Source organism: Aethalodelphis obliquidens, unplaced genomic scaffold (assembly GCF_003676395.1).
Source record: "Aethalodelphis obliquidens isolate GAN/ISIS:26980383/991018 unplaced genomic scaffold, ASM367639v1 scaffold80, whole genome shotgun sequence".
Classification (NCBI taxonomy): domain Eukaryota; kingdom Metazoa; phylum Chordata; class Mammalia; order Artiodactyla; family Delphinidae; genus Aethalodelphis; species Aethalodelphis obliquidens.
In genome coordinates, this window is record NW_020838024.1 from 2,994,395 (window position 1) to 3,015,181 (window position 20,787).

Below are 20,787 nucleotides of genomic sequence, written 5' to 3' on the forward strand. Positions count from 1 at the left end.
TAGTCTCTAAAGAATGCTGTTGGTATGTTTCCTTATTCCTGTGGACAACAGGTTGTGCTAACTCTCATTTTCTGAAGATGGTCTTGCTTTTTACATAAACACAACTCTATCACTCTGCAAATAGACGTCTGTCCTCTTGATCTGCTCTAAGCTCCTTCTGGTATTCTCTGCGCCTTCCCTCCTCTCATCTGTGGTCTTATTCTAATCAGTAGATCTGGGTGTGAGGACTCCACATTCCTTCCCACACAGTAAAGTACCTCCGCTTTGTGACAGCCGTGCTCTCAGTGACTACTGCTTTTCCTCTTCATCAGAGCAGACAGCTTGCCTTCATATGACTGAAGTTGCTCAAAGCCTGAATCTAGATAAATGGACTGGTACTATAATTTATAATTCTTTTCTAAAATGAAAATGAGAAACTGGCAAACAGGATTAGAAATCGTTCTGTCAATCACCTGATGCTGGTTTTCCTTTTGCAGCAGGAGTTTTGGAACGCTCACGCTGACCGTGGACTTCCTTCTCTTTTTCTGGTTCAGGAGGAGGGGGGAGAGGTGATGTAGCCTCAGTTGGGGAAACTTCTTCTTTTTCCTCAGCTTCCTTTTCTTCTAATTTCTTTTTCACTTCAAAAGGATGATAAGAATGGACTTTTATTAGCGGCTCCAGACACCTACTATTTCACTTGAACTAAGATAAACCTAAATTAATATAAAACTGCTCTTAATGAATTAGGGCGAACTTCATGTTTTAGGGATCCCCTTTAAATCATTCAGTCCTTAAAACTAAGATTTGAAGTCTTCTCTGCCTGGTTAGAAATACCGTTTACCCTGCCTCTGATGGGGATGATGATGATGATGATGTGTGTGTGTGTGTGTGTGTGTGTGTGTGTGTGTGTGTATCAGGTGGGAAGGCTTGTTGTGCCATGTGTCAAACCAACAATCTAGAAGTAGCTGGTGTGTTGCGATAGAAAAATAAATAATTATGTCAAAATTTCCAGGGGAAAAGCAAGGTGATAAAGCACAAAGAGAAGATGTCGGAAGGACACGGAAGGGAAAAGAAATGTGCAGCACCGACATCTAGGGGTAAATACATATGAAGCATTTAGAACGGTGCTCAGTACACAACTAAGTCTTAGCATTTCATTCTTTCATGCAGCAACTACTTATTGAATCTGAGTTGTGCCGTGAAGAAAAGGAAGGGTTATAACAATAAGGTAAAACTACACTAGTACTGTCAGTAATAATAATAATACGAACAATGCTAGGCACAGTTGTGGTTGCCAGAGATACAAAAGTAAAACAAAAGAGAAAAATCACTGCCTTGTGAAGCTAAATAGGACAGAGTAAAGGGGGTCAGGAGTGCTGTGGGGCAGCTCTTAAAGTGTATTTAACCAGAGTGCTTTGCAGGGTAGACCCGCTGAGAAGGTGGCATCTGAGAAAAGACTTGAACAGGTTCAGGGAATGTGTGCTCCAGGCAGAGCAGACAGTCAGCCCGAGGGGCTTGAGGGGCGGAGCAGGGCTGGTTCCCGAAGGTCTAGGCTCCTATCGTTGTTATGGCCCTTTGCCTTTCGGGATTCAGGCTCACCCTTCCCAGCATGCCCTCCCCACCCTTCCTGACTTCCCAACCCTCCACCCTGGAAACGGCCGCAACTTTACCCCTGTAGCAGGGGCAGTGAATAACTGCACCCATGTATGGCTTTTTTTTTTTTTTTTTTTGCGGTACGCGGGCCTCTCACTGCTGTGGCCTCTCCCGTTGCGGAGCACAGGCTCAGCGGCCATGGCTCACGGGCCCAGCTGCTCCGCGGCATGTGGGATCTTCCCGGACCGGGGCACGAACCCGTGTCCCCTGCATTGGCAGGTGGACTCTCAACCACTGCGCCACCAGGGAAGCCCCATGTATGGCTTTTATATCCATACTCCCTTTGCCCTCAGATTATTCTTTTCAATTCAGCAAGGCAAGGAGGCTTCATTCTATTAGATTTTTTTTTTCAAACTGGATTTTTTTTCTGATTATAAAAGTGATATATAATTATTGTTTTAAAAATTCCCACAATTTAGACAAATAAGCAGAAAGAGAAATTTCCTGTTGACTCTTGTCATCCTTCTCCCTCATCAAGGATTGTACGGCTAAAGAGAAAACCACAGGCCCCAAATGGCATCACTTGTGCTAAATAAAGCCCACGATACCAAACCTAGACTTACTAGCTGCCTCAGTTGCGGTTTCTACCTTCTTCAGAAATGTAATTTTAATCAACCAGCTTGGAATTTTCTGGTCAGCGCTAATGAGGTGATCTGTCATGTGGGTCCTCTCTATATATCCCCAGCCCCTCAAAGAAGAGGCAATCTGCATGGTAAAGACCCCTGCAGTTCCCTTCCTCCAAAAAGAAGATGTCCTGGCCCCAAATAACCCTTTTTTTCCCCCCTTTTGCTAATGACTTCCCTGCCCCACCCTCCTATCTAAAAAAGCCTTCCATTCGTACTGTTCCACGGAGTGCCCTTCTAGTTGTTAGATGGGATGCTGCCCAGTTCACGAATAGTTGAACAAAACCAGTTAGAGCTTTGAATTTACTGGGTTGAATTTTGTTTTTTCTTAGCATATATTGTCAGACTCTTTTCTGTGCCTACATATTTAATAATAGACATACTTTTAAAAACAAAAAAGGGACTATTTAAATATAACCTGATTTCCCCTACTTAATAGTATATTATGATCATTTTTAAACAGCAGAATATTTATAGAAGTACCATATCCTTTTATTTTTTGTTTTTAGCTTAATCAGGATGTTTAATACAGAGCACTGGGCTAGGTAAATGTTTATTATTTTAATGACATAATATTTATTAAAAATAATTAACTGATTGGAATGTAAATCTAAATAAGTGGCAGTAGAGTCTGTTAATGTAATAAGTGATCAGAATGTAAAATCTTTAGGAAAATGTTGAAGTGAGTCTGATAGCTGGCAAAAACACTGATTCTAATTGGTAGATGTTTGAAGCTACAGCCTAGAATCGGTTTGCTTTTGCCTCCTAATCAAGACCCTAGAGGTTTCCTCCCTCCTCTCAGCCTAATTTCTGAGTGTTAAATAACATGTTAAGCCTCTTATATAATATATGGGTTGATTTTTGTTTTGTCTGGAAGCTTCACATGGGTGTTTTTGGGGAGCGGACATTTCGATGTGGGTGCTTGTCTTCCTAAGTGTGAGCTCCTGGGTCCCCAAGGTGACTGTGGCTTATATCTATGCACTATTTTGGTGTCAGTTCACCGATACATTATAGTAGTTAGGTCATAAATCTAGGGATGGGAGACAGCATGCTACCAAGGCAGTTTTAGAATCCTTGTGATATTATTAATTTTGACCATTTTTTATTATACCAAGAAATTGCAGTTGTCAATAGAGTGAGGGGTGATTGATAAACAAAAGGGAAAGATTTATTTCTGAATTCATTTCTCAAAGGTAAGATCTCCATTGAAGTCTGGCATTGGCAGTGTATGAGACTAAAATTCCTTTCAATAACAAATTCCAATAATACTGTGAAAAGTTAATGGGCAATTACTATTGGTTGAATGAAGGAGGAGGGAGGTCGGGATGGTTTAATGTAGGTGAGATGCACCCAGGAGCAGGCTTATAAATAAGTAGTTAATAGTCAGTAAATTCATACAAACACAAAAAGATTTGGGGGGAATAATCTGCCTAGTGTTTTCATCCTAAAAGGATAATTCACTCATTGTTTCCTTATAATGCTGAGGTCAACAGATTGAAATCTATAACATCCTATAACATCCTTCTCTATAACATCCTTAATTTAACTCTGCTATTTTTTTCACCTGAAAACAACCTTTCAGCAAGATGACCTCTTTTGATTAAATTAAATTAAAATGAAGAAAGAAAAATCTTTGATGTAGAAACATTTGCAGTGGAAAGCTAAAATCAGAGGTAGAAGATACTTATAGATGGTATGATCCAAAGAGAAGAGAGAAATTTGCAATCGCATTTTCACTTCCTCCTAAATTCATTAAAACCACACATTTTCGTTATGTAAGCTCAAAATTATAAAGAACTGTAATTACCTTTATTCTCTTTTTTCATTATTTCAGTCATAAACGTTTCCTTTACTTTTTGGCACAAAGACTGCTTATCTATGTCAGCATTCATTTTTATCAAAATGTTTTCTGGCTCTGTAAACCATTGCTCCAATAAAGGCCAGTTGTCCAAGAAGCCTACAATTCTGCAAAACCCAAATGTTCTATGAATATAGCATATTGACTGAAAGATTAGAGTAACATTAAGCATGATTCATCTGATGAATGTAATGAAAAAATAAGCTGCCCAAAAAAATCTGAAAAAGCAACTTTAAGAAATCTACAGGCAATGAAATACTATCCACTTTAAAGAGGAAATCATTTAATGGTGTCTAGCCATATATTTTGAGGTATATGAATGAGGAGAAGAAGATTTGGCAATTCTATCATTTCAGGAAACCTTTAGTGTGGGTTCACGTCTCTAAGTGAAGATCTAAGGAAACATCACCTATACTCATAGCAGACTAAACTCTGAACACCCTTCTGATGGTAGCTACAGCCTGGGCCACATAGGTCATCTACTTTTTCTTAAAGAAGTTAAAGAGACCTTTGAGTAAATATAGATGGTTCTGACTTATTTGCTTTACTCAAATATACCCTTGGAATGATTTTTGAAACAGCCTTGTCTTCCAAGAGTAGACAGGCTTAATGTAGCTCAAATTCCTCTTCCCTGGTTCACTTCATATTTTTAGAGTTCTCAAGGTTTCAAAAAATTGTCTAATTTTTTTTCCAATGAGCAAATTGCATACGATTGAAAGAAGGTTTTTGAAGCATAACTTCATTTTAGTAACACAAAAGTGGTTTTAGAATTACACTCTATAGTCTGATGCCTAGCTCTTTGACATTCCACGATCTTCATTGGCATTTGCTGAATGAGGGCTGAATTAGGATTCCATATAATGAACTTGTAAGTTCATGTAGCCATAAAGGGAAATGTTGCCTGATTTAATTCTTTTCTTCCCAGACTATGATGACTTGTGCTCTGAATATAAAAGCTAACACATAAATATTTCACTCAACATCAAAGCTACTTAGTTTTGTTTTACCTGTAAAAGACTGAATGCTAAGAAATACATTTATTTTCTAGATCTGATGATTCCAAGGTGACTAGTTGTCAGTCTGTTCAAAGGGTAAGAAACAAGAAGCAAGACATTCAGTTTTAAACTAACCTATGCTGTATTTGATCTCTTAAATTCTGGTCTTCATCCACATCTTGGTTTTTAGCAGCTACACGTTGATTGATATCTTCATGAGGAGTTTCACTTGAAAATGCTTCAGCTATGTTATGGAAATTACTTAATTAGACAATTTGCTAAAGCAGTCAAAGTTGCAGTAGCACTGCTAAAAGGTACTGATACAAGAAAGTCAAATAGACATGGTCCTGCCTTTGGTCCAATATTAATTAAAATGTTTAACAAAATGTTGAAAAAGTATAGTTTTGGGATCAGCATTCAAATTTCCCTTGGAAATTGGGGGAAAGGAGGTAAAACACAACATTAAAGAGGAGCTGTAGTTTTAAGGTAGAGTGTCTTGGGACTGACCTTGAAGAGATGAGAATAAAAAATGATGGTTTGTCATGAATAACAAATAAGGAAACAATTAGAAAATCAACACCATGCTGTAAAAGCTAAGAATGAAACAGCAGGGTGGCCATAAAGTCAAATATGCAACTTATTCGTGGATATTATATTACAGTACAATAAAGCGATTTATCTTTCTTTCTAAACTTTATGATTTTTCTAGAAGAGACATAAAGGAATATACGACAAGAGACCAAAACCAAAAACGATCTCAACTTCTCTGATTGAGTCCTATTCAGGATTAAGGTACAAAGTCCAGAATACTCATGAATTCAGAATAAATGGAAAATCATAAAGAGGAAAAAAAGCCTTGAACTAGAGTAAAAGGAATTAGATTACTCAGTCAATGCAAGAGAACATTGAAGAGCGAATTAATAGTGTTCAAGAAAATGAAGGACCTTCACAGGATATAGCAATCGATTGTTCTCCCTTTACATTCATGATAGAAAAAGAGGAAATTAAGTATTATAAGTAATCTAGAGATGACTTAAGGTATATGGGAGGATATGCATAGGTTCAGTGCAAATATCACACCGTTTTATATAAGGGACTTAAGCATCCTTGGATTTTGGTATCTGAGGGGGCTCTGGAATTAATCCCCTATGAATGCTGAGGGAAGACTGTATTACATTATTTTATATTCACAACAAAACTTGTGAAGTAGGATCGTGATTCTAAAATTGTCCCATAGCATGTTCATGTCCCATGGCATAGTTCATAAATGACAGAGAAAGGATTTGATTCCAGTCAATCTAATTCCAAGTCCTGAACTTCTTTTTAATTTTTAAACGATTTCTTGAACTATACCTGCCAAAAAGAATGCATACATGATTATACAGCTCAATGACTTCCCAAACTGAAAACAGCACCCAGATCAAGAAACAAACATTATCAGCCCTAGAAGCCCCCTCATATTTCTTTTCAGTCACTATAAGTGACTAAAGTTATCCATCCAGAGCCTGCACTCAAAGCCTCTCAGTACCTCTCCCCATATTATGAACACCACTGTTCCCTCTCAGGCTGACCAATGGCCCAAGGCACTGGCTAAAAACCCAGGCAGCCATGTACTCTTCCCTTCTGACAAAAGCTTATGCTCCCACATTGGCTGAACCTTCTCCTTAGGTCTCCTGGTCTCCTACCAGTTGGCTTTGAGTCTGGGCCACTCCTCTCTGCCCAGCCCTGGCAGGACTGATGTTCAGTCTTTGAGTCAGCTTGGCTTTGGCTGCATGAAGGCTGCTTCCCTGTGATGACATCCTTCAGGCTTCCCCACGGACCCCAAGCTTTGCAGGGCCATGCTGCAGGCAATGCTGGTGACTAGGCTCCCACACCCTAGCCCAGGCCTCAGGACCTCAGCCCACTGGTCTGGGAGGAGGAGAGAATAACACCTTTATTTTGAAAATCTGTCCTCCTTTGGCTTATATGACATTACTCTCCCTGGATTTCTTCCTTTCTCTCTAGCTGCTGCTTCTAAACACCTCTTCCTGTGCTCTCCCCACTAGCTGTCTTGGCTGTCATCCTGGGTATTTTTTAAAATACACTTTTCTTCCTAGATGATTTGTCTTACCTTCAAGCCCTTAACTTTAGTACACACTTCCCTCCTGACATCGAGACCCATTTATAGAACTGCCCTCTGAACATCTTAGCTTAAAAGTCCCATAGGTACCAGGTACTTCAAGTTCAACATGTCCCTAAAGAGACTCTTGTGTTTCTTTCCATATTGTCTAAGTGAATGGTATTATCATTCAAAAAATTGTTCCAGTCAACAACTTGAAGTCACCTTGTTCTGCCTGCAGTAAATTCACAACAAAATGAACGCCCCCATCCCCACTGATCAGTAAGTTCTACAGTTTCCCCCTAAATAGCACCTGAAGCTGACTCTTTTTACCTTGCCTCTCTAGCTGTCTTAATGCCTTTGTTGCTTTTCAGATGGTGATGGTTTTATAACTCATTTCATTGTTTCCAGTCTCACTCCCCTTCCAATGCATCCTCCACACTGCAGCTAGAATGACCATTACGAAAAGCATATTGAATTGCATTAAATCAGCTTTAATAGAATTTGGTGACCTCACATGGCTTCAGGATAAAGTTCAAACACTTTAACTTGGGGCAAGACTTTTCAGCTGGCCCCTGCCTACCCTCCAGGCTCATTTCTGTCACTCGTCCACATCCTGCTGCCTCTCAGTCCTAACGATAAACTTGCTGTTCTCTAGACGGACCCTGCTTGCCGATTCCCTCGCCCTTCCGCCCTGTCTTGGTCTGGTAAATCTCTTCCCACGCTGGGCTCACCTAGTATAGCATAGAAGTGACTATATTCTAATAATCAGCTTGCTTTTGTTTCTTCTCCCACTACATTGTCAACGACTCGAGGACAGGGACTTGCCCTTCATTTCTGTACTGTCAGTTCCTGGCATGTTATAAATGTTAGATAAATATTTACTAGTGGCACCCTTTTAGCTCCCATCACTCTATAACAGTGTTATCTGATAAGACAGATCTTTCTGAGATGATGAAAATGTTCTGCATCAGTGCTGTCCAGTATGATAGCCACTAGTCACATATGTATATGAAATGTGGTCAGTGTGACTGAGGAACTGAATTTTTAATTTTAAATCATTTAAATAACACCTGTGGCTATTGGCTGCCGTGTTGGAAGTACAACTCAATGCTATAACTCCTTGGTCCCTTAGCTACAATTTCCACTAAATTCTTTGAAGGCAGGATCCATTTCTTCTTTATTACAGAATCACCGGTGCCAATCACAGTGTCTGGCATTCAGCAAGCACGCAATAAATAATAAGTGAATATGTGAATGAACAAGATATTTTTGAAGGATAGAATTTCATCTGTCCAAAAGAGTTCAGGTGGGGTCTTGCTTAAGATGAGGAGAGCAAACTGGCAAAGTGATCTTTCAATGGCCATTCCAATCTTATATTCTAAAAAAGAAAAACCTTAAGCTATGTAAGAGTCACACTTTATCTTAACTTAAAATACTTGAACATAAAAGCTGCAGATAGATTTTCAAAGTTGTGGACATATTTAGCCTACTCATTCCTGACCAAAACATGTAAGAACTATAAACTCAATGATTTCATACTAGTTTTTGTGATTTAGAAGAACCTAATCTAGTAGTTGGCTCAGTTCACTTCAGACCTAGAATATATATGATTAGAAATACATATAAAAATAAAAAAATTAATAGTGCTTTAACACTAAGTTCTGAGGGTAGATAAATAAGATTATTTATGTGTATATGTACAAAAAACTTGACAAAAAAAATTCTCCCTGTCGTAGTGAATAAAGGGCAATTCTGAGCCTAGTTATAAGTAAGTGGTCTAGAATTAAGAAATTAAACTAGTTAGATGCTAACATCAGCTTTGATAAATTTTCCAGAACCATTTGTCATGTGATTTTGATAGGGAATTGAAAGAACTCACACTGGATTGAGTAGATTTCTTGAAAAATTTGTGCCAATTGGTTTCCTTCTATTTTTTGAAACACACAACAAATGCTTCCTAGGGATCCTCAAGAGGGTAGGCAAAACTTCTAAGGCCCTTGTAGGATTATAATCAGCTCTCAGGGACCATCTCACCCACAGGTCTTTGTGTGTACTTAATAACTCGTCATATCTTGAAAGCAAGTCAGACTGATTTGAGTTCAGGGCCTTATTCCGTCAGTAGTTGGCCATGGATTGGCAGTATTCTTTGCCAACCGTCAGATGATCCTGAACAGGGATGAGAACTTGGCTGAACAAGCGGAATCATCACTACTGTCAGCATAGCTCCCTTGTATGGAGAGAAGTAAATTCTCCCTTTTGAGATCTGATGGACAGCATCCAGTTTAAACTACTGGGCTCAACAGCTGAAGTCATATCTAATGGCTTTGTCATTTTATTTAAGTAAACAATGAAAGGAAGACCTCAAGATGTTACAAACTCAAAATAAGGAAGAGTGTGGCCCTGGATGAGTCAAGTGCTCACGCTTTAAATTTCCACCTATAAATAAAGGCACTGGAATAGATGATCCCCTAAGTCTCTCCTAGCTCCGAATGTCATTGTGTTAGTAGTAACAGCAATAATGAAAGAATGATGTTACCACTTGTTAAAGGGCAGTTTTTTAAAAAGGTAAAATCAAGACACTCAAACAAATGTAAAATGACATCATCTAAATTTTCAAGTAATGAGGGAACCAGTAAGATGTGATGTTACAACTAGTACAAATGACAGTCTGAATAACAGACCTATTTACAGGTAGTCAGGAATACTGAAATAGATGGTAATAGATGAAAGACTGGTTACTATGTATACAGCAATGTAATATTTGGAATCATCTTTTCAAAGTATAGAAATTAATTTTATCTTAATTAAATCAAATTCATCTGCATGTTCATGAACCAGAATCATTTGAATTACTATTAAGTCTCCTACAATTTATAGTTACAGAAGAGCTGAGTCAAAGCCAATGAAAGGCATAGACCCCTCTGAAACCAGACACTCCTCAGGGTCCAAAAGACAGTCCTCAACCTTCTATTGAAAGGGTATCCAATAATCTTTTGTTCATTTCAAAGTCTTCCACTATTTTTCCTAGTGGATACTGTGTGCCTAGTATCATGTACCAGATTCTATCCTAAATGTTTAACATTTATCTCATTTAATGCCTGTGATATTGTGATATAATAAGAAATATATATTTGGACTTTTGCTCCTGACACAGAGCTCTGAAAACCCTTGTAATTTCCTGAGTGATAGAGGTAAAAGGAGCATTTATTTTTATTCATAATATACCCCTTTCAACTTTATCTGAGTTTATGTCAAAGAGGTGACTCTTGGATGGTAGGACCTGTTGCCTGAGAAACCAAGTGACTCGAGGGCTAGAACTTTCAGTCTTACCCCCTGATCTCTAAGGAGGGGAAGGGGCTAGAGACTGATCACCAATGCTCAATGATTTAGTCAGTCATGCCTACATAATGGAACCCCCATAAAAACTCTAAAGAAGGGATTCAGAGAGCTTGTGGGTTGGTGAATGCATCCACGTGCCAGGAGTGTAGCAACCCCCGAAACTCCATGAGGATAGAAGCTCCTGAGCCTGGGACTCTTCCAGACCTTGCACTATGTACCTCTTCATCTGGCTGCTCATTTGTATCCTTTATGGCATTCTTTATAATAAAACGGTAATAGTAAGTAAAGTGTTTCCTTGAGTTCTGTGAGTCATTATAGAAAATTATCAGACCTGAGGAGGGGTCATGGAAACCCCCAACTTGTAGTCAAGTCAGACAGGAGTGTGGGTAACCTGGGGATCCACTACTTGAGACTGGCATCTGAAGTGGGGAGAAGTCTTGTGGGACTGAGCCCTTAACCTGTGAAAACCTGTGATAACCCTGGGGAGTTAGTGCCAGAATTAGCCTAAATTATAGGACCCCCAGTGGGTGTTTTTCAAGAACTGGAGAACAGGGTGGTATGGAAAACCCACACACCTTTGGTGTCAGAAGTGTTGTGAGTAAAGAAGCAGTTTTCCTTTAATATCCAAAACAATACAATGAAGCATTCTATTATATAGGATGCGAAATGGAGGTTTAGAAGGATGAAGTACCTTTCCCAAGGTCAAATGCCTAATAACCTGGAAAGCCAGGGTTCAAGAATATGTGCTTTTACCCATAACCACTGAATTTGTGGAATAAAGTAATATTTTCATTTCAACAATGAGAAGTAGTTAAATAAACCATGAATCTTGGCAAGACTATCTGACCCCAGTGTGGAAGGACTGCAGCCAACGGATACTTGCTCCTCAGTTAACACGCAATCCAAGGGAAGGATGTTACCAGATGCTTGCCTGCAGCACCAGTGTGGTTCATGAGTTTCATCTGGGTGGCACACCAGGATGTACTAGGTAGCTACAGGAAGCTCCTCCGCGTATGCAAGCCTCGAAAAGGAGGGCGCCTCTCTGCCAGGGGAGCTGCCAAGTTGATGGAAGGGTTGAATGAGATGCTTGTAGTTGGCATGGAATTCTCCACGAGCTCCAGGCTTGGGCTATAGTGCTGAACACTGACGGAGCCCCAGGAGGCAACTGTGCTGGACTAGGTAATTCTTTGGAAGCCTAAATGGATTCTTTATTATCCACTTATAATTGTAAATGGGAATATTCACCCTTTCAGGCAAAGAAAAAGAAAGAGCTCTGAATTATAGAAAAGAATATTTTAAAAAAGGTGTCCAGCTTACCCATGATGTCATTCATGCGATTCAGTGAGGAATTATCTGAAATATCTAATAACATGACAAAATCCAGTGCAGAAGGGGGAAGACGCACTTCTCTGGAAGCTGTAGGGTCAACAGCCAATGTGGACATTTGTGATTTATTTCCCTCCAGTTCTATGAGGTTTCTGTTGCAGCCTGTGAGTGCTTCCTCCAGAAGCTTCGCTTGGTTTAATGTCATTGGAAAGCCATCCAGGATCCAGCCTTTATATATGGGTATCTGACTAAATCAGGAAAGGACAAATCATTAACATTTTGATAGACACAAGTCCTTTAGGAATAATAACACAGTGAATCTTGCCTTTATCTTTCTTTCAGTTTCACAGTAACCTCCTTCTGCATGAATTTTATTTCTTTACAGCCAGAATTAGGTTTCCTAATGTACCACAATCGCTCCCTTGCTCAAAATCCTTCTGTGGGTCCCTGCTGCCTCCAAATCTATTCTAGAAGCCATAACATGGTATTTAAAATGAACTGGCCACAACTTACTTCCCTATAACTTCTTCTCTCACAATTTTGAACCATTCACTTTGAACACACCGATCTCCTCCCTGTTATGTGAGTATAAATTGTACTTCCTAGCTGGGTTCATAAGCTGTTCCTCTTGAAAATCTCAATTTCCTCATCTATACAGCGGGATAATATAACACACCTCACAAGATGCTGGTGAGGATGAACTGAAAGGACACATTTTGAGAACCCAGCACAGAGTGTAGCATATGGTGGATACTCACATCGCCAACCTAGAAATTTCTTCCTACCCCACCCAATCCAGCATGGAGTCATAACAGCCCGATCTGAACTCCTCTGGACCCTCATTCACTTCACCACACAATTTTTAACTCTTATATTTCTTGACAGAAAAATTCAAGTGAGTCTTCTTTATCTCAGTTAGATTATAAGTTGCTAAAGGGTACAGGTCATTTCTTTGGTTTTTGTACTCAGTGCAGCGTCCTCTATAGAGAATAGGTGCTCCAGGAATTATTTTAGTTCTTTAAATTGGAAAAAAGCTTCAACTTTGCTCTTCCAAAACCCTTCAATGGTGTAAGATTAAGATTTTGATTTTTGGATAAAAAGTTATGATTTCATTTCTCTCTCTGCTAAAACTCATTTAAACAATTAGAATCCCTTTCTAAAGGCTTGAAAGTCTGCTTTGGTGCCTGTACATGATCCTTCTATCAGTGTGGCAAGGAAGAAGGGGGGAAGACCAAAGTTCAGAGAGGTTTTATTACTTGTTCAAAGTCATAAAATTGCATGTGACCCCAAATCCAGTGATCTTTCCACAGTATCCAGCTGCCTTCAAGTCACTGTTCCTATTACCCCTATTAGGCTACGAAGAGAAAGGAAAGCCTGCATTTTGCTTTGATAATTTGTCCAGAGTGTGGTAAGCATTCTGCACAGAATGAGTTTGTTGATTCATTGGCCTCAGCTAGAGGAGAGAAATTTCTTGAGCACGTTACCAGGTCTGAGGGACCTCTTCTCCCACCTCCAGTCTCAGGAGCTACTTCAGAGGGAGGAGAAGGTCAGGGCCACACTTGTCATGCTGTAGTGTGAGGACACCAGACAACAGGGAGTGAGGAGGCCTGGGCTTTGGTTCTCGCTATGCCACTAACCAGATACGTGACTGGATTGCCTAACTGAGCTGCCACGTGCCTTCCTTTCCTCACTGAAAAAGGACGCATTTGGACTAAATGAAAGGATGTCAAACTGATGACAGTTCTCTAATGGTGCCTCAGGGGCAGAGGGGATGACGGTAGTGGTGGTGGTGGTGGGAGGGTAGTGGAGTTCTGGGGATGGGGTGTAGACACTCCAACTTCAGTGAAACCATAGCTAAGATCTGCTTTACAGCTGATGCTTTTCATATACAATTTTCTTTGAACAAGGACTCCCATGGCTTATTCCAGTACTGAAAAATGTGGCAACTATTAGAATGAGATCCCTTGCAGCTTTGAGAATAGCATCACTGTAGCCCAGTTTCTTCAGTGTTGCATTCAAAGAGTAATCAGTCCAAGATACATCACAACTGAGAGGCAACTTAAATCTTTAATGAGGTCTCTTAAGAAAACTCTAAAGGGGGAGTCCATTCCAGATGCCTGGCAAAACTTCTCCAAAACCTCCTGTTCTCACATCTCTCGGTCTTAACGTTTCTCAGGCAGCAGAGCTACCCCAAACCCCTCACTCACTCGAAGCTCTGCAACACCCTGCAACAGGAGCCTTGTTGATTCCTTTTTCCAGCCTGTTCAGCCTCATTTCTTTATTGCACGGATCAACCGAGCACCTATCGATTCTTTTAATTTCTCTCTTTTCTGTATTGTAAAGGAGGGCTGAGGAGAATCCTCTATCCTTAGAAAGGAGGAATTACAATATTATAGCCTACTTAAATTTTTTCTTTACCCTTATTGCACATCATCTCTGTGCTATGCATATATGTGAGTCCTTGCCTGTGCAACCTCTACTTTCTCATGGCCTTCCTACCCTGCACTGCCCAGCCTTTGTGTTGCAGGGGTCACTCCCTCCTCCGGAAACACAAAATGAGGAAACACACTGGCCCGTGACCACATCGTTAGGGTCTCTCTTCTCCAAATCCCTTGGCTTTCCCAAGTATCTAATTCCTCCTTGCATTCCCCACACAGGATAGAACTTAACCTGAATTCACATCTGGGTGAATGAAGTCAAGGTTGGTAAAGGGTGGGGCGGGGGATTGAAATATAGACATGTAAATCACAAAATTTATCTTGCTGTGTTTTCTTAGGTAAATTCATTAGATGCTGAACATAAAAATATTTCTGTATTATTCTTTATACAACTCTATTTGATAAAGAACATATTAAATAGATATAAAAGAGAAAAGTGTGATACATACTTAATAGCATTTACCATGATGCTGACTAGCAATGGATCAGATATGCTCTTTCCTTTCTTCAGCAACTTTTCTGATTTTGCACCAAGCTGAGCGCGCACAGTGAGCTGTGAAAATAAACAATGGTAGGGGACAGCTAACTTAAAAGTCAGATTCCAAATATTTGGAGGGAAAAAAATCAAGTGGTCGTGTTCTCTGGTGAAGACACTTGTGATCGTTTAGCACAATTTTGGAATCAGTCAAGCGTTTAAGAAAATGTAGATGCAGATTTCGGGGCTCCTCCTCTGACTCCCTCCTTTCCAAGATCTTCCTCCTTAATTACCAGCTGCTCTGGCATCCTCAAACTTCACTCTCTAATATCTTAAATCAAAGAGATGAGGGCTTTCTTCTCAAGTTCTAACCACTCACGGCACGCAGATGCGGGATGTCCTCTCGGGTAACTTGCATACGCCTGGCTTTTGCCCACTGAAGTTTTCTTCTGTCAATGGTCAAATCCCATATATTTTCTGCCTGGTTTTTGCTGTGTGCTTTTTTGCTGCCTGCTTCAGGCCCTCAGATAATTAGCTTTTGTATTTTGTCCAGCCTTTATATTGTTATCTGTAGGAAGGCTAGTCTAATTAAGCTACTTCATATCCACAGGAACATCCCTTAGCGCCTATTCTGAAATAGAGTCAGCCACCAGAGTGAACATTTTATGAGTCAAATGATACTCTGTCTCTACTGAAAACCCTGCAAAGGCTCCTCCTTTACTGCCAATGTCCTCATCACTGCCTATAAGGCTCTGGCTGGCCTGATTCTTCTCCCTTTCCACTCATCTCTCTAACCTCATCCTTTCTCTTCCCCCACCTTGCTGGCCAACCACCTTTCTGCTTCAAGACTGTCATCCAGCTGTTCTGGCAGCCTGAAATGGTTCCCCAGATCCAGTGGGTGATTCTTTCAATCTGCTTAAATATCAGTCTCTCAAGGTGATCTCCTTACCCTCCTTTTTCTTTTTTGATGGCATCATCACCATCTAATGGTTCATATAATTCATTTATTTGTGTGTTCATGGTTTATTATCTCTTTCCATCTTTTAGAATGTAAACTCCATAAAGTCCAGGAACCCTGACTCTTTTGTTCACTGACATACCCACTCCCCCTTTACAACAACGCATGGAACAAAGTATGCCCTTTGAACTGAATTGAATATGGAATTTGGGGGATTTGTAACTCAATAAATGTAAATATAAAAATATACTTAGTCTTTCTGCTAATTTACATTTAAAATATACAGAGTAAAAATTATAAGTCCCCCTTTATCACTTTCTCTAAACCCATTTCTCTCCCCATAGGTCATCACATTTACAAGTTGCTGTATATTCTTCCAAAACTTTTTCTATCTTTAAGCAGTTTTGAAATCTAAAATATTATGAAACTGGTTTCCTTGATGAAACAAACAATAAAAGTAATCAAATATACTTTTATTTATTTACTTTCATTTTATTTAATAAAATCCCACTTGATTAATCTGACCATTCTATTTGATGATCAAAAATGTTTCCAATATACAGTAAAGCAATACTATATATAGAAATATTAGTTTGCATTAGAAGCAATAGCCTGTAGATTGTTGTAAACCTTTTTTCAGGGATTAATAAAAAATTCTGCAGAGTCAACAGTAAGTCTAAGGATAAATTCTGGAAAAAAAATCTTTAAAGGTAAAGAAATTGTGAAAGGAAATAAAAGTCATAAATTAAGAGGTAAAGAAAAATACATAAATATAAATTTGGCATAAGTCTAAAATTTTTAAAAGCATGTGTTTACTTTCTTACCTGGCAAAACTGAAAGCAATTTCCACTGCTTTAGATTCAAATAATATAAAAAATATCAAGTAGATTCAGGTTTAGCTAATTTCACCATCAGATTTATTTTAAGCCAAAGAGGAGCACATTGCTATTTCATTTCATTTGAAGATGAAAATGCTGTGAAAAGGCTATGAGTCAAAACACATTTCAATACACTAGTAGCCAAAGTTAGGTTATAGTACTTACTTCAGAGAAACTATCACTTGCTATGACTTCTTTAGCTTTTGGTGTTTTTCTAGTATTGGTACCTAGCAATAGAAAAAGTGGTAAGAACATACTCCGGTATTTACAGCTAACAACCATGTCAACATTTGACCGTCTATGTCTTTGGACATGTGGGTTATTGGATTCAGCTATGCCTGAGACCCTCAGAGGAAAGAAGTAAAAGCATCAGCACAGCATGGCGTTTACCTTCATTCCACAACATTAAGTCCCGGCCACTGTGTGGTTTGGTGTTTGCTATTTCCTTCCAGTATGGCTCACTCAGAACAATATCATTAGAAATACTTGAACATAGTTTGGGTTCTCTTTGTGGAAAACAAGCCAAGATCTCAAGAGAAGTCATTACGATGTTAATTTGTTATGTTTTTACTTTCCTGGATTATCAAGTTATAGGTAACAAACACTTCTGAAAGTGGAAAACTCTAGAAGTCAGAGGGTTTTTTTAGTTAAATTCAGTGGAAAAAATAAGTTTTCAGAGTCTGTTTATAATTTACTGGACTTCTGTAATAGAATATGTCACAAAATATACTTATGATAGTTTAAAACATCAATTAAGATTATCTTGTAAGAAACAAATAACTGAAACAAGGGACAGGTTATGTTCTTTTAAAGGATGGGAAACTTGACTGCTCTGACGAAGTTGCCTGCTCATAATAAATGTGCACATTGTTCAAGGGTGATAGCAAGAATGGTGATGACACAGAAAGAACCGATTTTATGCTAGAATATGAGGCAACGATTGAATATGGCAAAGCCTTACTAGCACAAATAGAAAAGATATTTAAGATTTAAAATTGTTTTCCTTCAATGGTTCTACCAAGGATCTGAAGGATTAAAGCCCAGATCCCAAGGGAGGTAACTTTTCATTGGGTTTGGGAAGCTTGGTTCTGTTTCCTTTGCTGAAGGCTGGGAATAAACTTAGCTTTATCTAAGGAACCACTGCTCAGGTGGATGGAAGAGACAGAGCCGCAGCCTTCCTCATCACAGTGAACAAAGCAGCAGCTTGCAGAGAGCACAGCAGTACTCCCCCCAGCTGCATGTGTGAGAAGAAACCATAAACTACTGTCTCCCTGCAAAGCCAGGAAGACTGACGATGATTTAGCCTGACTGTTTTCAAAACCACAGCAAAACTGAGCAACTACTTGAAGGGGTGTGAGAAGATTCCTTTGAAATTGTCATCTCTTATCCCCAGTTGTAGACAGTGGTTAGGGACGTCTGGGTTTATCTTGCTGTCTCTGTCGCGTGACCATGTAGACAGCCATGCATCCCTCCCCGTCTCCCCTTTCTTTCCCTGAAAGCTGGTTTGTGCTCACATCCTTGTGCTCTTACTGTTTGTCTATCTGTCTCTCATGAAAATGATGGATGATTTGTTTCGATATCTTACTTACTAAGTCTGCTTTTATCTTCTGTTTCTGGTAATGCTTCAGCTGAAAATACATTTTGCAGATCCTTTGGAGAGGAAACACATGCGAGCACACATGGAGAGATTTTAACATTGTCATATTTTAATAACATTCTTAATTTTATGTCTATAAGTAGGGTTTAAAAACATAGACTATTTTATCTAAAACATTAATGATATTAAGAAGAGCTCAGCGAGTTCTGGAAGCAAACAAAATTTGATAATTGTACTTATAGAAACACACAGTAACCCATGGTATAATCTGTCTTTCAACTTCTATGTAAAATAAAGCAACTTCCATTTTGAGAGTATAATGGGAGCTGAGAACGACGTAGAGTTTGTGGAAAACCACCTTAGAAAGAACAATCTTAGAGGTGTCAGTCATAGCCAAAAGGGAAATAAAGGAAAAACATGTACATTATCTATCACTGTATTGATTAGAATACAGAGTACCACAACAGAGAAGAGGCAGCCCACCGTGAAGAAAAATTCTCCCAGTTTTTTCCAGAATCACGTTTAAACGATATTTATTTTGCAGCTTATGCAAATGACCTGGATTAGATTCTCTGCTAATTTATTCAATTTCAGAAACAGGATAAGGCAGGGAAAAGAGTACTGGATCTAGAATCTGGGATTCCAATCACAGCCTAGCCGTCAACAAGCCTCTGACCTCAAGCAAATCAACTCACGCTTAGGGTCTCTACTGTCTCCCTTTAAAATGAGCAGGTTGGACCACACCATGATTCTCGGGGGCTGGGGGGGGCACATTCTCCTAATTCCTGCCCTAGTATCTTTATGTAATAATGTAGCAAGATGCAACACTGACGGAAACGGTAATGCAGGTAAACCGCAAGAGACCTTCCCCTACCAGCCACCCGTCAAAACTGAGATCTATTAGTCTAGATCAGAGGTCTGCAAACTATGGTCCCTGGACCAAAATCAACTGGCTGTTTTTACACCCTCACCCTCTGTCTGCTCCTCTCCAGCACCCTCCTTGGCTGCTGCCCAGGACTGGCATCAGGCTGCATGTACAAGATGGGGACTTGCCGTTGGCCACTGTCAGGCTCTCGGGAGTGGACTTCCATTCTGAGAGCTGGTGATGTGGTGAACTTGTCCAAAACACTCACCCCTCTCCAAGTCCTCACAGTTGGGCCCCTCCACCCCTTTACCAGCTTTACCAGCTGGTGGCTCCTTCCTCAGGAGAAGGTCTCCAGCTGATGGTAACTGGGCACAAAGCCAGCCCACCACCCTGGATGGCCCACCTAGGCAAACTGATGTGTGTGTGTGTATGTGGGGAGTGGAGAGGGGAGTTGAAATTTTCTCTCGTTATATAAGTACCTATGTAATATCCTCGATATTGCTTCTGGGCCCATAAAACTTAAAATATTTACCCTCTGGACCTTTACAGAAAAGTCTGACAACCTCTGGTCTAGAGGATCTCTTTAGATGCCATCCAGTTGGAAATCTCTAATGTACGAGGTGAAGAAAAGAAAACTAAACTCTCACTTGCCTGGTTTTCTTTACTACTCTCTTGCTTAACTGGTAGAGCCTTTTCTTCGGCCGCTTTCTGAAGGGCTCCGCTGATCTTCTCATTGTTGTGAAATGCTTGGATCGCTTCTTGGACGAGAGTGTCAATAGAAAGTACCTGAATAGGAAAGCCTAAAATACAAAAGACAATTTTATTAATAACTTTTCAAATAGGAAATTGACATCATTGTTCTTCTGTGCTGGCTTCACCCTTAGAGTACACTGTTCAGGGTGCCCCAGCAATGTTTTTTGGATCAAGCTGCTTTTTTTACTATGGCAGTAAAATTCACATAACATAAAATGAACCATTTTAACCGTTCTAAAAGACGCAATTCGGTGATATTTAGGTCATTACAATGTTGTCCAATCATCACCACTACCTTTTTCCAGAAAATTTTCATTATCCCAAAGGAAACCCTGTATCCATTAAGCAGTCACTCCCTGTCTCCCTACCCTTGCCAACAACTAATTTGCTTTCTGTCTATGGATTGGTACATTCTAGATGTTTCTTATCCATGGAATCATACAATATGTGGTCTTTTGTGTTCGACTCTTTCACTTAGTATAACGTTTTCAAAGTCTATCCATAGCACATAGAGTACTTCACTCCTTTTATGGCTGAATAATATTCCATTGTATGGATATATCACATCTTGTTATCAGTTCAGCAGGTGATGAACATTTGGATGGTTTCCATCTTTTGTCTATTATTAATAGTGCTGCTATGAACATTACTGCATATGGTTTTTTTTGAACACCTCTTTTCAGTCCTTTTGGGTATATACCAGTGGTGGAATTGCTGGGGTCATATGGTAATGTTTTATTTAACTTAATGAGGAATCACCAACTACTTTCCATAGTGGCTACACCATTTTACATTCTCACCAGCAATGTATGAGAGTTCCAACTTCTCTATATCCTCACCAACACTCTTTTTCCAATTTTAAAAAATTATACCCATCCTACAGGTTGTGGAGTGGCATCTCACTGAGCTTTTGTTAGGCTGCCTTTTAAAGAGGTCTATTTAACGTCTC

The 20,787-nt window shown here is 39.6% G+C and overlaps 1 protein-coding gene across 1 annotated transcript; it reads right to left on the minus strand.

Annotated features, from left to right (window-relative positions):
* Positions 1-444: 444 nt before the first annotated feature.
* On the minus strand, positions 445-16,892 carry LOC113612656 (sperm flagellar protein 2-like). Its single transcript, XM_027092679.1, has 6 exons — positions 16,789-16,892; positions 14,762-14,865; positions 11,866-12,122; positions 5,244-5,352; positions 4,063-4,220; positions 445-524 (listed from the first exon to the last, which is right to left on the minus strand). Exons 1-6 carry the CDS (start codon positions 16,876-16,878, stop codon positions 445-447), a joined length of 798 nt encoding a protein of 265 aa, XP_026948480.1. The 5' UTR covers positions 16,879-16,892.
* Positions 16,893-20,787: the final 3,895 nt, after the last annotated feature.